This window comes from Tachyglossus aculeatus, assembly GCF_015852505.1.
Source record: "Tachyglossus aculeatus isolate mTacAcu1 chromosome 12 unlocalized genomic scaffold, mTacAcu1.pri SUPER_6_unloc_1, whole genome shotgun sequence".
NCBI lineage: Eukaryota > Metazoa > Chordata > Mammalia > Monotremata > Tachyglossidae > Tachyglossus > Tachyglossus aculeatus.
The window spans coordinates 12,362,190-12,377,384 of NW_024044828.1; the positions used below are offsets into that span (position 1 = coordinate 12,362,190).

Sequence of the window (15,195 nt, forward strand, 5' to 3'; positions counted from 1 at the left end):
ATCTACAGGCATTTTGAAGGAAACTTGCTTATTTTTCAAAAAATCATGGGCTGTTTCATTTTAAAAATAAAGGCTCCTCTTTGGCTACACAAGATATTAAATGGACTCATGACTGCTTTCCAAGTAAAGGCATGCAAATGATGTCCTGAATTTGGATATTAATCTGATCTGGCATGATTCTCCGAGTGCTAACAACCAATAATGACAAAAGAAGGCTTTTGAAAAATCATGGATACTGTGGAGGAGCCAATTACATCATCTGAGCCTTTTTCATGAAAGGTTCTTATAGTCAAATATCGATGGGAACAAAATGGACAAATAGTGTAGGCTTTCTACGTTCTGGTCTATATCGGCATGTAGCCCCCAAATGGCTATTAAAACACTGACTTTGTTAACCGCGGTCGATTGTTTAGACATCATTACGAGGCTTAATAATATGGCCACACAGGGACCACTTTGCCCTTTCACCCCCACACAAAAAATTCAGAGACTAAATTTTCCAAAGGGCTCCTAGTGAGTAAAAGCTTTTCTTTTCCATTTGCCTCTCTGGTGTGGCTTTTTCATTTTTAAATCGTCACCTACCCGTTACTTCCTGGCAGCTGCTGCTACCCAGTGGGGTCATTATGATTTTTCTAACTAGGGAACATGCTATTTGAGAGCTCTTTCCTTCAAAGTTAATGCCAGTGCTGCTTTATGGACCGGTCAGCTGGTCCAGCTGCTGTTCATGAACAGAGGGGTCAGAACCCACTCCTGAAAAGACCAAAGTCATTTCTGGCACTAAGAGCTTATAACTAGCATCTTCAGCTGAAAGGAACTATTTCCAAGCAATAAAGTGATTTAGTACAAAAGTAAATGGACTCACCCCAGGTAAAGTTTTAATATTGTGCAGTGCATTCTGTGCCTCAAGTGCAGCTTTTCTTGTATAAAATGTTACGAAACAACAACCTGCAGGGAGAAATAAAAAGATTTTTTAGAAATTACTGTGAGCAGTTTGCTTAGGAATAATGGAGACCACGGTGGACACACTGCAGACTTAAAAGGTTGCAAAAAATTTAACAATAATAGAGAATGAGAATGATAACATAGTGAGCATTTTCAGAGTTAATGCCTTTTTTATTAAATCATTTTGGAAAATGTACTCAAATTGGAGATAAATGTTTCCGCCACTGACTAAAATGCAGATCCTTTGGAGAAGAGATTTAGGCAGTTACTGAACCAAAGATAATAATAGCACACAATTAGAAGAACCGTTTCTCTATATTAGGCATTGCCAATGAGAAAGTTTTCAGGCTGATCTTGGTGGGGATCTGGGGAAGGGGGTGGGTATGGGCTAGTCTCTCAATCAATCAACCAATCATATTAAATGCTTACTGTGTGTACAGCATTGTACTAAGTGCTGTGGACAGCACTATGTAACAGAGTTGGTAGACATGTTCACTGCCCCTAATGAATTTACAGTCTAGAGGAACACCTAGTTCTTGTCACAGTGCAGCTGTCACTTACATGTCCAGCCCGATGGCATAGGACAGACATGGCATGGTGCCCCTGATACCCAAGCACAAGTAGGGAGAGGGTTACTAAAAACAACAATAATTGTTGCATTTGTTAAGTGCTCTGTGCTGAGAATTGTGCTATGCGCTGGGGTAAAGAAATTCAGATAGGACACAGTCCCTGTCCCCATGGGGGTAACAATCTAAGGAGGAGAACAGTTATTTGAAACCCATTTTACAGATGAGGAAACTAAGACCCAGAAAAGTTAAGTGACTTGCTGAGGGTCACACCCAGCAGGCAAGTGGCAAAGCTGAGATCAGAAGTCCGGTCTCCTGACTCCAAGTTCTATGGCCTTGTCAATAGGCCACAGTGTTTCACCTTCAGTGGGCAGGGACTCTTGGTAATGGACAAATCATCAGAAGTGGTGGTAATGTCTGCCTGAAGTTTCAGAAGTTGGGTAGCCCCTGATGAGGTCACCACTGTTTCAATCATGCCGAGGATCTACTTGTCAAACAGTTGACTTGTATACTACTCTCTGGTATGAGTGTTGGCACTGCTGAAGCCTATTCTCTAATGCCCCAGACTGACCTTCCTACTTTACAGCACTTCCTGTATTTTTATTTTTGGGGAAGCAGCGTGGTCAGTGGAAAGAGCACGGGCTTTGGAGTCAGAGGTTCAAATCCCAGCTCTGCCAATTGTCAGCTGTGTGACTATGGGCAAGTCACTTACCTTCTCTGTGTCTCAGTTACCTCATTTGTAAAATGGGGATTAAGACTGTGAGCCCCCTGTGGGACAACCTGTTCATCTTGTAACCTCCCAGCGCTTAGAACAGTGCTTTGCACATAGTAAGTGCTTAATAAATGCCATTATTATTATTATTAGCTGCACATAGTAAGCACTTAATAAATGCCATTATTATTATTATTATTATTATTTAACTCCATTGCAATTGCATTTTTACCAATTACTAATTCAATTTGAGATAGGTTTTGGAAGCTGCCAAAAATACAGATCAGCTACTTGGTAAATGATCCTGAACAGTTGATAATTTCAAAAAAAGCCTTCAAAAACAAAAAAAAACCCAAACAGGAAAGAAGCCAAACTTTACTGAAAAACAGCTGCCCCAACTGATCTGAACTTTCCTTGGTTAATGGAAATGCAGTTGAATTGAGAAAATGCATAAAACAAGAGCAAGGGCATAAATATTACACTGAAGAGTCAAAAGAGGATCCTAAGGCCCAGTGGTTTATATGAGGACTCAGCATTAAAATGTACTCACAGGAACAATGAGCCTAGAATGGGATCTGAGAGAAAGGTCTGACTCTCAGGAATGAACTGTTATATTATACTGTCCCAAGCGCTTAGTACAGTGCTTTGCACATAGTAAGTGCTCAATAAATATGAATGACTGAATGAATAAATGGTGGTTCATTATCTGCCTTTAGCAGGCTGGGTTTGAAGCAAAGGGACTTTTAAGTTATTTTTTGGAAGGCAGCATGGCACATTCGTTCTTAAGCCAAAAGAATTTCAGGATCGTAAGTGGCATTCTAACATTCATAATCAGACTCATCCATTTGTAGGGCAGGAATACGAAGCTCAATATCAGTAATATCCTAAATACTTCTTAGATGCTTCAACCCACCTGCAAGACAAGTTAGGAATCCTCCAAATTCTCCCTTATAAAACCTTCCGCAAGTTTCAAGCCTATTCCCCTGAAACAATCAATCAATGGCATTTATTGATTGAACGTGATAAGACAAAAGCTTTGCCTTTTGAACAAGCTGCAACAGCAGCATTGTGGCACTACTAGCGATTTCTCCCCAAAAAATATCTGGAAAAGAAAGCCTCTAAGATACTGCCCAAATTAACCCCTGACTAAATATGAGAGAGTCTGTCAGTTCACAGCAAGAGTATTATTCTTACCATGAATCATCAAGTGAATGGAGACTATGGCTGGGAATTGAGAGTCCAGAATTCTATTTTGGGTTTCATCACTGATTCATTATGTGCCTGGAATAGTAGCTTCATTTTCCATACATTAGTATTCTTCCCCAAAAAGCCCAGCAGGTCACATCCTTATACCAATAATTGGCAAGAGATAACCTTATTGTTTCATGGAGTTTTAGAAAAATGCCCAGCTTGCACTCTAATTAAAACTAAACCCCAACCTCCAATCAGAGATTTTCATCAGAACACAAAACTGAACGCTGCCACCTTGGCAGTGCCCAACCCAGTAATGAGGTTGTTTGAAGGGTGTGGTGTTATTTGAGATGTGATGCTGCTACATTGCCTAGGCTCTGTTTCAAATTTACTGAATTGTACAGTACTTTGTGTTTAGGCAACTTTACTGTATTTAATAGAGGAAAACAGCAATGAGTGGCAATATACGGCATGCAAATGGAATATGGAGGAATTTCCATCAAAAAAATGTGAGTCATAGTGGTCCCTTTGAACCATCAATCATTTATATCTATGGAGTGCTTACAGTGTGCTGAGCACTACCGTAAGCATTTGGGAGAGAATAATATAGTAGAGTTGGTACACATATTTCCTGCCCACAAGAACTCAGTAATTCCCTCTGAATCTATGATATGATAATAGTGATGGAATTTAACAAATGCTTATTACATTTTAAGCACTTTGACTGGACGCTCTTTTTATGGTATTTGTTAAGTGCTTACTATGTGCCAGGCACTGTATTAAGTGCTGGGTATATCCAAGTCCATGGCCTACATGGGGCTCAGAGTCTTTAGAGAAGCAGTGTGGCATAGTGGAAAAGGCATGCTTGGGAGTCAGAGGATGTGGGTTCTAATCCTGGCTTCACTACTCGTCTGTTGTGTGACCTTGGGAAAGCCACTTAACTTCTCTGTGCCTCAGTTACCTCATCTGTAAAATGGGGATTATGACTGTGAGCTCCATGTCAGACAACCTGATTACCTTGTACCTATCCCAGTGCTTAGAACAGTGTTTGGCACATAGTAGGAGCTTAATAAATACCATAATTATTATTTTTCCTCATTTTACAGATGAGGTACCTGAGGCACAGAGAAGTTGAGTGTCCTGTTCAAGATCACATAGCAGACAAAGCCAGAGCCAGGATTAGAACCCAGGTCCTTCTGATTCTTGTAATCTATTTACTAGGCCCTGCTATTTCTCTTCAAGAACACAACCATCAGTATTAATCATATTTAATCAATAGCATTTATTGAGCTATTACCATATGCAGAGCACTGTACTAAGAGCATGGGAGAGAATATAATAGAAGGTAGACATATTCCCTGCCACAATAAGCTTACAGTCTAGAGGGGGAGACAGACATTATTTTATAAATAAATTATGGCTATATACATAAGTGCTATGGGGCTGAGATTAGCCAGACTTTGTTATAAGAGAACTAAGTGTGTTAAGTGGAACGGGAAAAAAGGGAATTGTTTGTGGTAGATGCTTGGGTACTATATTTAAATCATGTTTCAAATCACTACATTACAATGTGGTTTGATCAAGATGCCTAAATAATAACACTACTAATAATAAATAATAATTGTGGTATTTATGTGCTTACTATGTGCCAAGCACTGTTCCAAGCACTGGGGTAGATACAAGGTAATCAGGCTGTCCCACGTGAGGTTCACAGTCTTACTCCCCATTTTACAGATGAGGTAACTGAGGCACAGAGAAGTTAAGTGGCTTGCTCAAGGTCACACAGCAGATAAGTGTAGGAGCCAGGATTAGAACCCAAGTCTTCTGACTCACTAGCCTGTGCTCTTTCCATTAAGCCATGCTGCTTCTCTAAATTTGTTAGAATAAAGAAGCACATATTTACTAATCCAGATTTCTTTTCACCAATAGATGGACATTCTTCTGTTCCTTCAATGAGTGTATTTGGGGATGGGAGACTTATTTCTAAAGCATGACAAGAGTTTGTCAGCCTGTCACCCATTCACTGCTATTCGTTACAGGTTCAGATCTGTCATATTGCAAGAAGATTATTTCACTTGGGAAGGAAAAAGGAGTGTCCTGATGGGTGCTAAGGTAACATTTTAAGAAACGGTAAACCCCTGAAGCCTCAACAGACATGGAATTCATGGAATTCTCTTTCCTTTTTTCCACCACAGATTGTTACCTGAGGTAATCATTTGCCCAATGGAAGCAAGGTTTCCTGAATTGCCGCTCAAATTTTCTAGTTTCCTATCTGGGTACCATATGCTACATACAGCCAACAGGACATTATCCTGAAGTGAAATGGTAGGAAAAAAATGAGCTGTTTGGGAACCTCAATCCAGAATCTCCCCTGAGTTCCATATTTCAAATGACAGACACCCTGAAAATAGGAAAAGATCACAGCAGGTGCAGAAGCTTTTTTGATAGCCCCAACATGAATGAATGGATGTAGTTTACAGTCCATGCTCAACACCCTTCCACAGCCTCCACAGCCATTCTAAACAAAAGGCTTGAGGGGTTGGGGCGGTTGCAGAGGAGTCAGAGGAGTATGAGGGCTCTTGGCTAAGGCCAAGGGGTAATCAACATGACAATCAAGGGTTAGAGGTGGGCAGTTTTCTCTGCCAGGATCTCCATCAATTAATCCATCAATCAATTTTTTTTCATGGTATTTGTTAAGTGCTTACTATGTACTGGAGTAGAAACAAAGTAATCGGGTCAGATACAATCCATGTCCCACATGGGGCTCATAGTCTTAATCCCCATTATAATGATGAGGTAACAGATACAGAGAAGTGAAGTGACTTGCTCAAGGTCACAGAGAAGACATGTGGCAGATCCAAGATCACAACCCAAGTCTTTCTGACTCCTAAGCCCGTGTCCTATCCAGTGGACCATGCTGCTTCAGGGGAGACACATGCCATGTGCAAAGCACTGCACAGAGTACAAAGTAGAGTACAATAGAGTTGATAGACATAATCCCTGCTCTCAAGGAGTTTACAGCTTAGTGGTTCTTTATTTCCTGTCTGTGCATCTGGGCTTCTCTGGCTTCCCACCCCATCATTCTCCCTTCTCCAGTGGCCTCCGCAGGGTGACACAGAGGCTTCCCTCTCCCAGGTTCTTCTTCCCAGGTGTCAGTGAGTACCCTAGGGAAACCTGCACCTGTTTGGCTCACAAAGCAATTCGTAACGCCGTGATACCAGAAGTTGGGAGTGGCAAATCCCGGAGAGAGCAAGTCATACATATTCCAAACAGGGTTTGTGTATCTGACTATATCTCTTCACAGATGGTTTCCCTTGCCATAAAGACTCCCCTCAGGTGAACAGATACTTTAACTGCAGCATCATTTGAGTCACTGTTATAGCGTCCTTTCCAGCACTGAAGCCCCAAGCCTGGGGACAAGCTGACAGTTTCTTTATAGCTGCTCATCTATATGTAGTTTTAAAAAATCATAAAGATAAACACATCTCAGAAAGAAAACTTTCATTTTAAATGATAAATTCTGTTTAATACAAAAAGGAACCATCTGGATGATCACCAATCTTTTAAAATCACAGCTGTTACTCTTGAAAATCTTGACTAAGGAAACTGAAATATTGTGCACTGAATAAAAGTTACTGAGGGCTTAGAAATAACCTGTTTAGATAACATAGTTTGCCCTGAGGAAACATATCAACTCATTTTCATCCCTGGGTGTGATGGCTGACAGGTTTATCCTATAGCAGAACACTAAAGTTCAGAGGTTTGTCTACCTCACCGTTGACCCCTTGCCCACTTGCTCTGCCTGCAATTCCCACCCACTTCATATCCAATAGGCCACCAGTCTCCTCATCTTTAAAGCCCTCCTAAAATCATATCTCCTCTAAGAGGCCTTCCCTGACTAGACTCTCATTACTCCACTCCATCAGCCCTCCCCTCGGTATCACCTACGCTCTTGGATGTGTATCCCTAAGCACTTTGATAGTTACCCCAATCCTCGTCTCAAAGCACTTATAATAATAATAATAATAATGGCATTTATTAAGTACTTACTATGTGCAAAGCACTGTTCTAAGTGCAGGGGGGATACAAGGTCATGAGGTTGTCCCACGTGGGGCTCACAGTCTTCATCCCCATTTTACAGATGAGGGAACTGAGGCCCAGAGAAGTGAAGTGATTTGCCCAAAGTCACATAGCTGACAAGTGGCGGAGCCGGGATTTGAACCTATGACCTCTGACTCCAAAGCCCGGGCTCTTTCCCACTGAGCCACGCTGTTACACACTTCCATCTCCCCTATCTGTAAGTTACTTTAATGTCTGCCTCCCCTTCTAGATGATAAGCTCCTTGTGGGCAGGAATTGTGTTTATCAAGTCTATTCAATTAATCAACCAATCAGTGATATTTATTAAATGCTTACTATGTGCAGAGCACTGCACTAACTGTGCTTGGGACAGTACAATGCAACAGTGTTGGCAGAAACATTCCCTGCCCACAAGGAGCTTACAAGAGCTAATATAATAGGATTATATTGTACTCTTCCAAGGGTTTAGTAGAGTGCTCTGTACACAGCGAGTGTTCAATAAATAACACTGATTGATTGAGTGATTGATTAATCTTTCTTTAGCCTTTGGGGCTGTTCCCCTGAAGCTGCATGGCCTAGTAGACAGAGCATTGGCCTGGAAGTCAAAGGATCTGGGTTTTAACCCTGCCTCTGCCACTTGTCTGCTGTGTGACTTTGAGCAAGTCACTTAACTTCTCTGTGCCTCAGTCACCTCATCTGCAAAATGGGGGTGAGCCCCATGTGGGACAAGTACTGTGTTCAACCTGATTAGTTTCTATCTACCCCAGCCTGGTGCATAGTAAGTGCCTAATACCTTTTTTTTTTTTTAACAAAGCAATTTCGGTCCTTCCCTCTCCAGTCAAGACTCAACAGAGTTGGGATGACTCTGTGGGAATGTCTCTTTCCCCAGGGGGCTCCCAAAAACCGGCTGAAGGAAAGGACTCAGGTGGCAAAGCCCACTTTGAGGAGATGCTTCATTATTTTATTTTGTTTCCTCACACTTCAGCCATCAAAGCCTGGCTTTGAGGCAGCTTTTCTTTAAGCCAGGTATAAAGAGCTGGGTCAGGGACTTGAGTAGTCTTCAATCAGACAAATAACCAGTCATCAGCAGCAGCAGTACAGAAATTTCAGACTACGGCTAACATTTTACACCCTAAATGACAGAAAGTCAACTATGTGTCTGGGCTACTGTGTGAAAAATCTTCTTCATTGTCCCAGTCCACTCACTGGCCTAAAATTTAGTCTGTGTAAATAGGTCTCCTGCTGGAGGGGAAAGGCACTCCTCTTTCACTCTACCAACACAGACAATTTCTTTAATAATAATCAAAACTGTGGCATTTAAGTGTTTACTATGTGCCAGGCACTGTACTAAATGCTGCAGTAGATACAAGTTAATCAGGTTGGACTCAGTCCCTATTCTACAAGGGGCTGACAGTCTCAAGCCCCATTTTGCAGATGAGGTACCTGAGGCACAGAGAAGTGAAGTGATGTGCCCAAGGTCACATAACAGACAAGCAGCAGAGCTGGAATTAGAACCCATGACCTTCTGATTCCGAGGCTCTATCCACTATGCCATACTGCTTGGGAGAATACCACAGAGGTAATCAATCAGTGGTATTTATTGGGTGCTTACAGCATGCAGAATAGTATACTAAGCACTTAGGAGAATATAACAGAGTTGTAGACCTGCTTCCTGCCCACAGGAAGCTTACTTTCTAGGAGTAAGGCACAATCCCTGTCCTCAAAGAGTTTACAATCTAATGCTACAATATCTAAAATTCTGGTTACTAATTTGTTTTCTGCTGTTATTGTCCTGGGGCAGTTCCACACTGGAAATCAACAGGAAATCATTTTGGATCACTACAAAACAATCTGGATACTTGGAGGGGCAAGAAGATCAACTGGCTTGGAGGTAGGGGGGGAAAGTGGAGGGAAGAAACAAACTTACTTCTACAATCTTCTTTTTGAGCATTTCAGGTTTGGGACTAACAAAACTTGTCCATTTAGGAGCTTTCTTGTGTAGTGCAAATGATCACCTGCTGTAGGGAACTGAACTCTGACCCTGGCAGCCGGGGCAGGGAACCTAAACAGTGTCTTCGTGGTTGCCAAGACCTTAAAAGTATGAAATCTGTTCTACTTTCTTGACTAATAAAATAAACACTTCGCAACAGCTATATAATGATTATCTGATGACTGAGCTTGGTTATTCTCATAGCAAAATAATGGAATCCTAGTGGATAAATTCAATTCGAGAGACACTCACATTCAGGACATCAACAAAGTCATCATGTTGTGAATTGAAAATTCCTTTAAAAGCCGCCTTTGAATTCTAAGGAGCTGACAGATCAAGAGACTGCAGCCCTGGAAGGCTAAATGAGTGAAGTCCTGCTATTTTTTTTTCTTCTTCCCCCTTTCTGTGAATGAATCTCTCTTTTGTGTGGCCATTTGCAAGCAAAACAGGTGCCTGCTCCAAGCAAGCTCTGAATCTCAATTGGAATCCTGGCTCCTTGTCAAACTAGCAGAGCTCAAGCTGGTTTGAGTCAAAGGAGCAGTTATTCACTGCCTTGATATCTAATTTTTCCTCCTAGTTTTAAATATTCCAGTATAATTTATGAGTCTTTTCCTCCTGCCCTTTTTCAGCCCGGGGTAGCTCCTAATCTGAGGGCTGTATTAGTGCCGAAGTAAATGTCCTATAGATGCTCGAGCCTTCTGGACTCCTCACCACCCTCCAGCTAACAGCCTCCAGTCATACTTTCAGATGCCAAATAGCTTTTAAGCCTTCCCCAAAACAACCTGGTCCATTCAAAACAGAAGACTCCGTCGCTGCGAAGAAGCAGCATGGCCTAGTGGATAAAGCATTGACCTGGGCGTCAAATGGTCCTGAGCTCTAAGCATGGCTCTGCCACTTGTCTGATGCATGACCTTGGATAAGTAACTTAACTTCTCTGTACCTCAGTTCCCTCACCTGTAAAATGGGGACTAAGAATGTGGGGAATGGACCATGCACAATCTGACTAGCTTGCTTTTCTACCTCAGCACTTGGAACAGTGCCTGGCACATAGTAAGTGCTTAACTACTACCATAAAAAAATAAAAAAAATAAACAAAGTCAGCGCTGGGGAGATTTCCCTTCCCTACTGCTTTGGAGAAAGGCACACCAACCATTGTGCTAGTAAGATTCCTGAAAAACAGCTGTTGGGTCTGAACAGGGAACACAGTCTTATAGGCAGGAAACATGCCTACCAACCCTATTGTAGCCTAGTACAGTACAGTCCTCTGCACACCATAGATACCATTGATTGATTGATTGGACCATGAAGACAGTTTAAGTCACTTGAATTCGAGAGAGCCTGTCGGTGGCCACTCTTGGAAAGTATAAGGCAAAATTTTCCTGAGGCCAGGCCATTTCTCCTCCCTCAAGCCCCATAACCAACAACAACAACAAAGCCAATAAAAAAAGCAAATCGTGTCGCTGGAAAAAAATTAATCCAATAAATTACATCTCACGTCCTTTATAGCTCTCTATCCTGGTTGGCTGACCCTTCCGCCTTGCCCCTAGCTTGCTTCTAGTTCAGGAAAATGTCTATTGATTGGTAAGAGATTTGTTTTACTGTCTCCATAAGGGTGGGGTGATGTAAGAGGAGCATATCTAAGAGCTGAATAACACTGACTGAGAGCTGGAAAATGGGCCTGAAGCAAGAGCCAGTTTCTCATAGTTAGGTATCCGAATGGGAAAAACAACTTCTTGCCATAGCCTCATTTTCTGGAGCGAAAAAGACAACAGCAAAGGACTGGGTGATTTCACTGCTTATTTGTTCTCCCTCTCAAAGAATCCCGGGTTCTGCACTCCCTGGATCATCTCTTCACCCAACCTCTCTCTTTCTGGCGGCAAACAGGCTGATAATCTTTGATTTCCTTTTTAGTGATCCCCTGAGAAAGAGCTCCTACAGCCTGCCTTGGCAACCTCGTTCTGCGAATTCCAACTCTAGGTCTGACCCAGATCCCTCCTGCTTCAATTTTGCTTCTTTCTGGTTCTCTCCTACTGAAGCTCACTTGCCTGTAAAAACCTGCACTGCCGTTCCTTGAGTCATCAGCTCCTGGAACAAACACCCTGTCCTAAAGAAAGCAACTTTTAATGACTCCACATCCAATTAGCTTAGTTTTATCGAGTTTGACATAATTGGCACCCCGATGCCAAAAGTATTACCATCTGGCGACCGGCTAGGAGGCAAAGAAGCAACCGGCTGCTGACCTGAATCATGGTCCGTTACCCAGAGGGGATTGGAAATGGGGATTCCCTGCAGGGTCTCATCGGAGAAACCGGGGATCTGGTCCCTGCTGTAGCATGGTCAATTGCTTCCTAAATCTTGCCGGGCTGATGACGGTGATCTGATCAGTTCCCCCATTCCCCAGACAAGAGCGAGTCAATCCACGCCCTACCAGTGGTTCAGCCCTAGTTCCTTAAGCAGTGGGTGAAAAATGAACTCGGGGTCCAGTGGCCTCCCATCCCTTCCAGCCAAGCTCTCGGAGCTGTGTGTGTTATGACTGCATTTCTGTTAATTGGACACGAGTCCTAGCTTCCTGTCAACCCACGTCCGCACAAGGGACTTCTCTTGGAGGAACCTCACTTTGTCATTTCTGTACCCTGGTGAATACAAATGCTCTCTCTAAATGTCCTCTGCCTGGAAAATTGAGGTCTTTTTTTTGACCTAGATTAAATCTACTTCATTTTCAAGCCTTTTGGGAAAGCAACCGAGGACTAATGTGCATAGCGACGTGTACTGCAACACTTCCTCACCCATTATTATGTAAATTCTGACTAAAGCACGACACGGATAGAAAAGATATGAAGGGCAAAATTGCTAGAATCTGCCTTTTTTCCTCCCCTCCTCCCCCCATTCCTAGCGCTCTGAAATAAGCCACTTATGTTAAACCATTTTAAATGTCTAATGGCTGTAAAAGTATCTGAAGAATTTTAATGCCTTTTTCCCCCCCCAGATAGGACAATCACAGCTTTTAGTGGCTTCGTGAACTCTCGTGCTCCACGCTTCACAAATGGCAAGCTTATGTCTAATGTGCTTGTCTGTCAAGGCTCCACAGGGAATGTGGCAAGAAGAATGCAGGCGGCTTTGTTAGTCTCCTTTCGCTCCTGAAAATGCCACCTGACCTTTAGAGTGGGAGACAACGGGTAAAGGATGGATTCAATTCAATTTTTATTTATTTGTTTAAAGAATATTCCTAGAGCAGTATGCAAGGAAGGGAACACTGTCAACTGAAGGGAGGAAGATCAATAATGCTGAAAAAGCCACAGTAAGACAACTAGGAGGGTTACTCTAGTGTTCTAAGGCATCCAGGATGATTGGGATCTGGCCCTGAACCGGCTATGGGACTTTGGGTAAGTCACTTAACTTTTCAGTGCCTCAGTTTCTTCATCTGTAAAAAATGGGGATTCGATACCTATTCCACCTTTCTCCCTCTGACTGTGAGTTCTATGTGGGCCAGAGGCTGTTTCTGACCAGATAATATCATATATACCTAAGCACTTAGGTCAATGTTTGGTACACAGTAAGTGTTCAACAAATAACAATCTTATTATTATGTCTTGGTTGCCAAGCCTATCTCCACCCTCCCCTTAGATTGTGAGCGCCTGCCTTGAGGCAAGAGGCCATGGCCATATATCATCTGGGCACTTCTTGCCCAGACCTTAATACAATGCTTAATACAATGCTACATCGCAAGTGCTTAATATGTATTATTTATTATGAGAATTCTGACCTCTGTTATACACTGCCAAAGGCACTTAGGGGGCGGTTCGTAGTACAGACAAGGTATCCAACCTCAAAGGTGACAGAAAGATCACATGAATCAAGAGGAAGAGTTTGGTTACAGTCAAAAATGGTGATTGCTTACCATTTATTTCCATTTGCTTTGGCCTGGCAAAGTCAAGTAAATTGCCTTCAATCCCTACCAAATAAATCCTGGTAGTTTGATTCATGTGCTCATTGTGGCCCCAACAAATTAGTTGTGAGTTACACAATAAATCATGTCAAGTTGGAGCATTTACCAAATATAGGACTCTCCTAACCCTGTCAGCCTAAGAACCTGGCCACCCATCTTGTTAGAAATATGGCAGCTAAGGTGGAGAGGATAAATTTGTTGGGGGGGGGGGGGTGTCCCATAATTTTCACTTGAAATAATTCTGATAGGATAGAATCACAATTTGGGTCACTTTTTAAAATAAGAACAATTTTTGGTTTTAAACGATTGAAGGTATCCAAGATCTTTCAAAACCAACGGACTTTGTCCCCCATCCTCAGCATCACTATCCCAGACAGGATGTTGGGCTGGATAGACCCCTGGCTTGACCAAGGTGACACTGGCTATGTTCTTACATTCTAAAAAAAAGGGGAAACACAGTTTGGAGATGGTTTCAAACCTGCACACCATCCCCTAGAGACCACACTGACATGACTTTCCTGCAATGCTTCCATTTCCCTAATTTTGCAAATGAGTAGTAATAATACTGCTTTGTAGCTAAAATTTTGAGCTTTCCCCACCATAGATAACTAAAAACATCTTTAACTATTTTCCTCATTCACCTTCAGGGGCACCCTGTGAGATGTGTAGAGAGAAGAGAATTATTATTCTGTTTTTTCAGTGGGGAAACTGAGGCACCAAATGACAGGTGTTTGTGTCATCCATGGTGAATTTCAGAACAGCTGGGAATAGGAACCCCTGCATCTGATCTCTACCGCTGTCCTGGTTTCTCTATCTCAAACAAAGCCACTGAAACCCTCATCATGCATTTAAAGCCATGAATCAATCTATGGAAATTTAAAACAACAGCAAATGCTACGATTATGACCTCTTAAAAGAAAAGGGAAAGGGTGGGTTGTGGCATATAAGACAGCTGTATGAAAGTTGCCTTCGAACCCACTGCTATTTATGTCCGGGATATGCACTCTCTTAACTAAGTTTGCTGTTGGTCTTAAAAGGATAAATATAACCTTGTCATGATTGAGACGGCACAGTATTTTAAGAGTCAGTCCTGTAATTCAAGTCCCAAATACAACGAACTTGTGCTCATCTGAGGCAATAGACGATGGGCATTATCACAGATAAATGAATCCACAGATAATCCTCAAAGCTCTTGCTAGCCATTAATTTCAACCACCCAGTCCATTTTTTTTCTCTCATCAGAGACATGATTTGTGGCCTGACATAACCAGGGAAGGAACGTGCCCCCTGTTCCTCCTAGATTCAATTCAGTTCAATTCAAGACTGACCTGATTGGCTCCAGATTGGGGTGGGGAGTTGGTTCTGACACCCCTGATAATGAGAAACGTGGCTACATCATTTTTGTTGAAAACCGGAACACCCATTCAAGCACCATGGAAGTGTGGCGCAGGGGTGGGAGGTCCAGGGAGGGAACAGAAAAGGGAGAGAGGGAGGAGTGAGTTGTGGGGTTAATGTTCGGCAGCATTCTGGAACATCTACAGTAGGTGTTTTCAACAAGCTTCCATCTTTGTATTCTCCCAAGCGCTTATTACAGTGCTCTTCACAGAGGAAGTGCTCAATTAATGCCACTGATCAATTGATTGGGGCCTAGTTAGCATGGCCTTTGCATGCGCCATCCTGGACATCAGCAGTGTAAGAATTCAAAGGGAGTAAAAGCAGCTGGGGGGTCAGTGCTAGGTACGTTGGCCAGAAATGCCATGGCCGGTCCT

General features: G+C 42.5%; 1 protein-coding gene across 16 annotated transcripts in view; it reads right to left on the reverse strand.

The window, feature by feature from the left end:
* Nucleotides 1–15,195, reverse strand: part of CELF2 (CUGBP Elav-like family member 2) — a 452,584-nt gene that overhangs the window by 101,217 nt on the left and 336,172 nt on the right. For all 16 annotated transcript variants that reach the window (XM_038740993.1, XM_038741000.1, XM_038740994.1 and 13 more), the window contains one exon: nt 863–945. In XM_038740993.1, the coding sequence (XP_038596921.1) occupies nt 863–945 (83 nt within the window). The remainder of the gene's footprint in view (nt 1–862; nt 946–15,195) is intronic.